The sequence below is a fragment of the Lepeophtheirus salmonis genome, chromosome 4, assembly GCF_016086655.4.
Source record: "Lepeophtheirus salmonis chromosome 4, UVic_Lsal_1.4, whole genome shotgun sequence".
In the NCBI taxonomy this organism is placed as follows: Eukaryota; Metazoa; Arthropoda; class Copepoda; order Siphonostomatoida; family Caligidae; genus Lepeophtheirus; species Lepeophtheirus salmonis.
Genome location: NC_052134.2, coordinates 29,031,468 through 29,041,348, shown reverse-complemented (window position 1 = coordinate 29,041,348; position 9,881 = coordinate 29,031,468). Strand labels below are relative to the sequence as shown.

Genomic DNA, 9,881 nt, shown 5'->3' with positions numbered 1-9,881 from the left:
GTACGAAAGGACTCAAGCTATGACAATTCGAACGATTAATAATGTAAAAAGTTTTCCCAACGCTCTTAGAAGGAAGAGATCCTAGCAAGAAAAAAAAAGTGATTTAGACAGGAGTGGAATAATACCGATATCCAAAAATATTCAAGTATAAATAACATAACTCTTAATTATAATCCAGACGAAAAGATAGAACATTTAAGAAACATTGCTTGGAATTTTCATACGTTTTAAGATTTATTAATCGTTATGCATTATTTCTGTTAAATATAATATTTTGTTAAGGGCTTTTTTGCCTTCATTGCATTTAAAAAAGTTATAGAAATAAATTGGGTAGATTTATCATTTGTTGGCATAATTTAGTTTCAACAGCTATTGATTATTAGGGAATATACCGTAATAATGTTGGATTTCGGACTCAGAGTAACTAAGTACTTATGAGAAATGTATAACAATTTTTATAATTGCAATATCCCCTTCCCTTAAGGATACTCCACCCTTCTTAGGGGTTCCACAACAGTTTGAGAGGCCCTGGAGTAAGGAATTTTTTTTTTTTAAATAACCAAAAAAAGAGTAATGTTTTTATTTCGTAAGGTGTATTTCATAATAGATCTGAATACTTTATAAAGATATAAATGTATTGAGTCAGTTCGGATAGACTATGATGATTGAAAAGAGGAAAATGTTGGGTTTAGCATTGGAAACTAGTCTGGAAATATGAATATGTCTTTAGTTGATATATTTTTTGATGATCCAACTTTTCATTTGTTGCTGAAGCTTAGGGACGGACAACAACTTGTATGAAAAGATAGAAAAATCTTGGTAAATATACTAAGTAATAATTAGTTATTACTTGTGCTTCTTGTTTAGTGTAAGTTGGATTCTACTTAAATGAAAAACACATCTTGCGAATTATTGAGACTCAGATGACCTCGAGATAGAAGAGTGTCCATCAGGACTTGATCAGGTACATAAGAGCTCCAACAAATTCCATCCAGATTATTTTTCATTCGTATTTTCTATTGAATCTCAATCGATACTCATTGAGTCATTGATTAATCCTCACTCGACTCCCTCTCTTCTTTAAACATATTTTCTCTTTCGAATTAATTAATTTATTTACTTGGCGGTTGACATGTTTTTTGATACAACGGTTCTAATTGCAGTTCGAATCAACTTTTGAAGCATCCTCATAATTAAAGGACTCAATTAATTATTAATTAATGAATACTTAATTATATTCCAATTTGTGATAAAGAATTAAAAAATTTATCATTTAATTTTGGAGTAACATAAATGGGAATCACAATTACATAGTATTGGAGCATGAATCATCATCAAATATATTTATTATTTTATTCAGCAATGTAGTCATTTAAAAAAATGATCCGTCGGCAAACTATCCATTCGGCAAAATGGATTTTAGTAAAGTGACTTTCGGCAATAAGGTTTTTCGGTTATGTGTCCCCGCACGATAATAAGCAAAGTATCAAAGTTTTGTGAATAATTTAATCAAAGGAATAAAATTGTATTAGAGAGGATGTTTGATTTTTAATAGTGAATAATCCTATCCAGATATTGAGTAATCCAGAGATATGCTTTGTATAGATATTTTCCCGTTCTAGGAGTTCATATTATGTAAAATATATGTAGACTAAGGATGTCATTTTTGTAATGAAAAACTATGGTTGGAAATTAGAAAAGGAAAAACGGTTGTTGAGTATGCTCATTTTTTCTTTTTGTGCATTAATTAATAAGTCGTCGTGGTGTTCACCTCTTAATTCAAAGAATGTCTTCACACCTATCTTTGGTGTAAATTGTTTTAAAAATAGTTAAGCCTCCAATAGTGAACTGAGATATTATTTACCACAAGATTTATGAAAATGCTTCTTACTCCTATGCATCTACATTTATAGGCACTACTTTTCAGTATGCCCCTGGAACATTATATTTGATTGAATGTAGTTCTTTATTCATTTGAAAATGCCCAGCTTAGGATTTATTTAGCAACTTTTAATTAAGTTTCAGTGAATTTAATTCACTGAAACTTGATTAAAAAACGTTCCTTTATTTTTCATTTTCCTTTATTGAATTCTTATTTTTTATTTTTTTTGATCTGAGGACTGGAGACCTTATATTCTATATAATACACGCAACCTCGCCAAAACTTTAAGAATGGCCAATTATATCTTGTTGAAATCTTAAGGTCATATTGTTCTTATTATTATATAATAAAAATTTATTTTTTCTCCAAGAGAATCTTCACTAACGGAAAATTAATAAAATAAGATATAGGAATTTAATTATAATTATTATATTTTCCCTGCCCTAATACTACTTTAAATGTAGAAGATTCTCCTTTCTTATATAAGTATTACATTTTCTCCCTCGAAATCATATAATAGACAACTGATGGGTCATAATTCATTAGTATCATATGTCTCACTCGCCCCTTTTCTTCACGCTCTTTTTTCTTTACTAAAATGGCATCTTTATATATACCAGACGAAACTATTAGAATTCTTAGCCCAAAATCCGGACTAATTAGTTTTCTTTAAAGAAAATCCTTCGTTTCTCTTAAAAGCGGCCATCGTTGTCGCAGTAAGTCATTAAAATCAATTTTACAACGAAAAAGAAAAATTATCAATCAGACTTCAAAACGTACCGCGCCTTTAATTTGAAAATGATAATAACTTGCTGAACTGAATTACACTGCTATCTTTAATTTAAAATATACATTTAAAGTTCCTGAGGTTAATCATACGGTTACATAGTCAAGCAGAAAGTTTCAACGGGGAATTTTCTCGAGCAAACAGATGTAACTAAATTTGATATTTAGCATTATTGATATTAGTTTTACTTAAAAATTAAATACTGGATCCAAAGCTCGGTCCAACTCTAAGTTTTGAGGTCTTAAGTATGAATAAATTAGCAATTGGATGAAATTCATAAAAGTGCTAATTTATTCAGTTTTTATAAAATAACAATTTTTTAGTTTAAATTAAAGCTTTTACTCAATTTTGAATTACAATAATCGGTTTTATGATTCACTGTTGCTGTATTTAATAAAAGAACATTGAAAAAATTTGCATATCTTGGTACCAAATTTATATATTTTTCGAAGTTTTTTCAATCAACGTGGAAGAAAAAAAAATTGTTTATTCAAAAATTGATATTCTTAAGTTTCATAAATGCTCCTCGATTATATGTGGTTTCACAAAAAATCAAATATTTTCATCAGTAATCAGCCTTATGTATTTTTTTATACTCAATAGAAGAGGATATCTAATATTGAAAAGATACTGCGTTTGGCAACGAAACGTGGACGTTTAAGTAATGTTCATTTTCTCAATAATTAGGAAGGTTTAGTGATTATTTTACGACATTGTGGTTAAACCTTTTTAATTGTATAGACAAAATAAAATAAACGTTTCGTCATCTCGTCATCATGAGTGAGAAAGAAGCCTAAAGGTAGGGAATCTCAGATCTCCTAGATGCAAAACTTGAGGTGGTGAGGATTATGGACATAAATCGCCTCGCCAACGACTTCTCTGTGGCAGATAGGACAAGGGCCGTACGTCAGTATTGCGCTTTGTCCGCTTCAGCGGACCAAAAAAAAACAACCTTACTCAACCATCCACCAATCATATAGGTATGTAAATATAGATGAATTAAGTCATAATTAATTATTAAAATCTATTATATATATGTAACTTATGACCAACTCATAATAGTACTGAGTCATTATAATAAAATTACATATTTGACCAATCTTCTGTCCCGAGCAGCTCTCTGTAGTCAACAACAACAATATTCCCACTGCAGAGGACTCTGAGACTAGCGACAATGTCCAGAAAGGTGAGAAGAGCAAGACTGAGGAGATTGAGTTTGTGGACGGAGGCCCAGAGTACCCTGTCGTCTTCACAAGCCAGCTGGGTGACCCGATACTTACCGGGCGGGAGCCAAAGCGGAAGGGCATCCAGACCAGAACCAGAGTGGAGACTGAGTGGGAAACTGTGCCTAAAGTCGAGAGAGATCATCCTCTACAGCCCAAGTTATAAACATACAGTCCTCAGATAGATGACAAATACTCCAGAGACTTTCAATATGATTGGTTCCGTAAGTTCCCGTTGCTAGAATATGACGAGGTTGAAAAGTCAGCCAAGTGTTTCGCCTGTTGCAAATTTTCCATTCCCAACCTTGGGAAATTTGAGTTCAAAACATGGAAAAACAGTTCCTCGTTGAAAGTTCATTCTAACAACAAAAAACACAAACTGTCGATGGAAAAGTGGATCAATTTCCTCACATCAAAGAGAAAGAATACCTCGGTTCTCGGCCATGTTCAGTCTCAACATGCTGAGGAAGTCGTGAAGTGGCGAGCTTATTTGAGGTATCTTTTCCAAACTGTTGGGTTCCTCGCAAAGGAAGGATTGGCTTTTAGGGGCGATTCCGAAATAAGAGAAAAGTTGATGGAATCTAATGAAAACAATCGAGGAAACTTCTTGGAGCTTTTGTCCCTGCGTTCAGACGACAATCATATTCTCAAAGATAAACTGGAGGCCGAAGTCAAAAAATTAGGTTCAGCTGGGGCAGGTTTTGCCAAATGGACTTCACCTGACATCCAAAATGAGCTGATAGAGATTATAGCATCCAAAGTGACGGAAAATATAATTGAAGATGTCAAGACTTGTGCCGGCGATGATGACTACTGGTTCTCTGTGATTGTTGATGAGACATCAGATATGTCAAACACGGAGCAGTTCAGTCTGTCACTGGGATATCTGACGAGTGAAGGCATCAAGAAAGAGAGCTTCCTCAAGTTTGTAAAAGTTACCCAGACTGACGGCAAATATTTGTTTGAGAAGCTTCACGAAGCTATCAATGATCTCGGCCTTAACCCCGCCCGCACTGTCTCCCTGGCCGCGGACGGTGCCTCCAACATATCCGGCATCAAGAAGGGTCTTGCCGCCAGGTGGAAGGAAGCAGCCCCACTGTGTGTCTACATTCACTGCTACGCCCATGTCCTCAATCTTGTAGTCAAGGATCTTCTCTCAGATATAACCCTGTTGAGAAATACAATGGGGACAGTACAAATTTTATACAACTTCATTGAAGGATCACCAAAGAGGTCAGCAATCTACAAGTCGGTAAAGATAACAAGTAAAGATGAGGAGCATGCCAAGGTGATGACCCTGAAGAACCAGTCTACTACCCGCTAGAGTCTCCGCTGCGATGCTGTACACACTGTATCTCTAGGGATGGTCAGAATCATGAAGACCCTCATAATAATGAGAAAAGATAAAGATACATTGTCGAGTTCAACAGCAACTTCTCTGCTCAACAGCATCTTTAGTCACGAATTTGTTTTCGGCATTGAACTGTTGAAGACACTCCTCAGACACACATCTAGCTTGTCAGATGAACTTCAAGGCAGAAAGGTTGACCTAACAAAGGCCCAGAAACACGTCAACCTAGTGATTAGGACTCTTGAAGATCTTAAGAATGAGAAAATCTTTGAATCAATCTGGAAACTTGCTGAGTTGAAGTCGTGTGAGATGAAATCAGTATTTGACCAGGAGGACTCAATTGATTTGGAATTCAAGGAGGTGAAGATTCCAAGGAGAATAAAGTGGAAAGGAACAACTGAATCCTACTTCCGTGAAACACATTTCGATGTTGCAATCAATAAGATTGTATTAGAGCTTGAGAGCAGATTTGCCACCGACGATACAAACATCACAATGGATCTCATTGCAATCGTCAATGACAGTGAAGTGGAGACCTGTGTCATTGAGCGTGTCGCCAAGCACTACAGACTTGAACTCGAGCAGCTCCAGTCAGACCATGCAATCTTCCAGCAATTCAAGGTTAATATTATAATGTTTCATTTTGCATTATATGTTTAAAATTTATGTTTCTCTAGGCAGATATTGACACAGAAGACATGGTTTCGTCACAAATTGCTGCGGAGTTAATAAGCTCGGGAGTGTTCTGCCTGATGCCGGAGCTATACAAGGTGATCGGTATCCTGGCCTAAATGCCCATCAGCAGCTGTGAGGCGGAGGGGTCATTCTCCTGTCTCAGAAGGCTCAAGAACCACATGAGGACCACCATGGACCAGGAGAGGCTCTCCTCCCTCACCCTCTTGACCATGGACAGGGTGATGGTGGACAAGGTGCTCCATGAAGACATGGACAGTTTGATTGACACCTTTGCGTCAAGGAAAGAGAGGAAAAACTTCTTCTTCTAATCATGATAAAGAACACATGCATTTTTTCTTCATTTTTTTCAAACACATCACCACGTATACATGCGAGTTAAGAACATCAAGACTTGTGAACATAATTTATTTTCTGTCGATGTAACCGTTTCATGGTATATTATATTCCCGTTCATTATCTTCATCCGTTATTATTTTAAAAATATTTAAGGAGGTTTAAATTGTTTGACTTAATTGTATAGTTCAAAAAATTTATCTCATTCTTGCACCGTGCATTTTATACTCCATTATACTCCTTCCTTTATGAATAGGTCGGCATTGACTTTCCGTCTAGAGTTTTTCCTTTTCATTTTATTTTTCCCAATGTTTGCCTGAAGAAAATAATGGTCAGACAGTCCATTGGACGATATTCTTGCAAGATTTAATCTATGTTGTAGCATTTACCCTGTTTAAATATCCCACGTTCACCACTGAAAATCAACCGTTCACCCTTGTAAAGCGGACCGAAAAATCTTCCTGACATACGGCACTGGATAGGACTATCAGGAAGTTGCAAAGAACCTCTTAGGATTGTCCTCATACGCGAAGATCCCATACTGCCTTCTGACAGAAACCATGTGGCCAGGAGTCTCGAGAGTCTACGTTTTACTATACAACTTTGTATATGAAAGGATCGTGAATATGATTTGTTAATCCATAAATTTGATTTGTAAATTCGAATAAGCAACGTTTAGATGTGAATGTGAGAAATTTTTAATTAAAAGAGTAACTTGATTAAAATACATAAATACTTTGATATTGAAAGCAATTTCGATTCTTGATGTTTTATAACAAGACAATATTGTTGAAAATCAAATTATTATAAATCAGGTCCATACGCTGGGGCTCGTAAGAAAGGACACTGCGGTTACAGTAGACCTCGCACATCTATTTGGGACCGCGCTTTATAGAAAAAAAAATTCCTCTCTCAAAAATATTCTATGCAAAATTGAGATCATTTGAGAAAAATCTATGAAAATAGTTCATTTGAGAAAATGAAAAAAAAATAAGAGGAAATTATTTTTTATAAAATAGTAATTAAATTCAAATTTTCAAAAAGAGAGATATCTTAAATATTTCCCATGGAGCCTTTCAACTATTTCATACAGAATTGTAAAAGTAATTGTTCTTCACAAAATAACCAAAGGAGTCCATCGACAGAAAACAAATGTCTTTGGATTTGAATATTTTGATGTGATTAGAAGATTGATCATATCTTACCAAAAGAAGTTCAGAAATGTATATAACAATTTCTAAGACAAAGTAATGATAGTATCAGAAAATTTAATTTTCTAAGGTCCTTGATGGTGATCGTCATACAAAGTTGAAACTATAATGAAATTGCAACTTTTTCTGGATACTATTATCTTCTCTTCTACATTGAAAGTTAAAATAAATCAAGTGGAAGCAATTAATCATTCAGAATCATGACCGAAGTGTTATTTTTTATGAAGTTATTTAAAAAAGACGGAATTCCTTGTTTTCCCTATACAATGGAAGGGGTTTTCTGACCGCATATTAATCTAATAATTCTAAAAAATAAAAGTTTAAATTATATTTTTTTATTTTTCTATCCTTAAAAAAATAAAAAATCTAAGATCTATTCATATGCCTTCTTTAATAAACACTTTTAATATCAAGAACTTTGTTTTTATATTATTTAGTTGCTGAATGGTATACACAAAAACGCTTATTTATATATTTTCTATTGTTGTTTTTTTCCTTTAAAAACCTTTTTAAAATAAAATTTTATGGTTTTTACGGAAAATATTAACATTTTTGAATAAAGCATGAATTAAAGTAGAAAGAAAATTTTATATGGCACCATTACAATAAACAAGAAGATAAAAAATATTCAAAACAATGCAAATAAAACTTTGAAGATTCGTAAAAATATTTTACTAAATTTGTAAAAGCAAAGATAAGAGTAGGAGGTTTTTGTAATTATGTTTTTTTTTTTTGGGGGTTGTAGCAAGGAGGGAATTTATGAAATAAATATACGGAATAGAGTATATTTGTGCATTTAAATGATTGTCTTTGAATGTTATTCTCTGAAAATGTGGGGTTCATAAAAAACATTTTGTAGGGAGTTGAGATTTTAATTTATTTCTTCTTGAGCGTTTCCTTTGTTGGATTGGCCTCGGGTTTCGGGTCATTGTCGTTGATGAAAATAGTACTATCTACCCGTATGGATTGGTTAAAAGTATAGTAAATGTTCTTATTAGATTATTCTTCGTCTTTCACATCCTATTGATAATTTTATACTTACAGGTAGCGGGGATCAAATTGTCGCCAAAATATTTTTCCTCAAAAAAACAATACAAAATATACATTTTTTAACTTTTTTATTGAAAATCAAAACTATGACGAGCATATAGGTATAGAGTAGCCATTCATTTGATATAATCACTGTTGGCATCAATAACAGCTGCAATACGGCATCTGAACCGGCCGCAGGCTCTTCTGACCATCTCATTGTCCATGTTGCCGAATACCTCCTTGATGAAGTCCATCAGGCTGGCCTTGGTGCTATAGGGATGTCTGTTGGTATGTCTCTCGACATAGCCCCAGACAAAATAGTCCAAAGGATTAAGGTCGGGAGAGTTAGGAGGCCACAAATCCTTGGTTACGACGTCATAACAGTTCTCGGTTAACCACTGCATGGAGATTTTGGACACATGGCAGGGTGCTGAGTCCTGTTGCCACACCCAGGGCCTGTCTCCGGCCTCGCCATGGCCTTCATGGACCTAGTAGGGTCATCCTCAACCATCTTCTTCACCTTGTCGACAAAGTCGGTGTCCCTGACCTTCCTGTCAGCGCCCTCCTACTTGGGTGCCCTCTTTATGGTGGCATCAACATCCCAGGTGTCTTCTATCTTCTTACGGATACGCTGAACAGTCTGTAAATTCACTCCTAAGGTTGAAGCAATCGTTGAATTGGAGATTTGACTACGGCGGACCTCGAAAGCTCCTCGTTCCACTTATAGCTCTTTATCTCCTGATATGATGATGGTATGATGCTAACTGAACTACGTATCGTCAGCTGACGAGAATAGCTTTCCTATTTGGTAACCGGTTTTTTATTCGATAATGACGTCTTCAAGTTATCAAGGTTTAAAGTAGGCAACAATTTGATCCCCGCTCCCTGTATTGTTGTCTTTTCAGTTTTTAAGAATAAAAGCATAATGATGACACTTTCCGCAAATAAAAAAACATAATTAAACTGGCAACTAAAAAACAAACAAACATCTTTCATCATGATATTACTTTCATCTATGGTAAGAATAGTGTAAGTATTTACTTCTACATGTGTCGTAAAAAAACCTTCTTACTCATATCTATGATATTAAAAAAATGAGGGACCCTGGTCCATATATAATACCGATGGGTCCATTAAAATCTGAACACTTTGAATTTTAAACTTCAACAAGATATATTTTATTAATTAAAAATAAAATTTCAACAAAAATATATGTGTGTCTGAGCTTTCTTTATTATTAACCTAGCTCCCCTTAGCGGTAATTATTGCTTCCAGGTAGCGGCGAAAGGTTTTTCACACGTTGAGAATGTAATCGTCTGGCATGTTGTACCAGTGCTGGCTGACATCAGCTTTGAGAGCTTCGGTG

General features: G+C 34.7%; 1 protein-coding gene across 1 annotated transcript; it reads left to right on the top strand.

Moving 5' to 3' along the window:
• The first annotated feature begins 5,201 nt into the window (after nt 1-5,201).
• On the top strand, nt 5,202-6,367 carry LOC139905193 (uncharacterized). Its single transcript, XM_071887781.1, has 2 exons — nt 5,202-5,864; nt 5,921-6,367. Exons 1-2 carry the CDS (start codon nt 5,256-5,258, stop codon nt 6,032-6,034), a joined length of 723 nt encoding a protein of 240 aa, XP_071743882.1. The 5' UTR covers nt 5,202-5,255; the 3' UTR covers nt 6,035-6,367.
• The last annotated feature ends 3,514 nt before the right edge of the window (nt 6,368-9,881 follow it).

Bases quoted from the DNA above. Each gene is read 5' to 3' on its own strand.
- LOC139905193 (XM_071887781.1), top strand. From the start codon at position 5,256: ATGGTCAGAATCATGAAGACCCTCATAATAATGAGAAAAGATAAAGAT. The intron at 5,865-5,920 runs GTTAATATTATA...ATGTTTCTCTAG, and splicing joins CAATCTTCCAGCAATTCAAG to GCAGATATTGACACAGAAGA.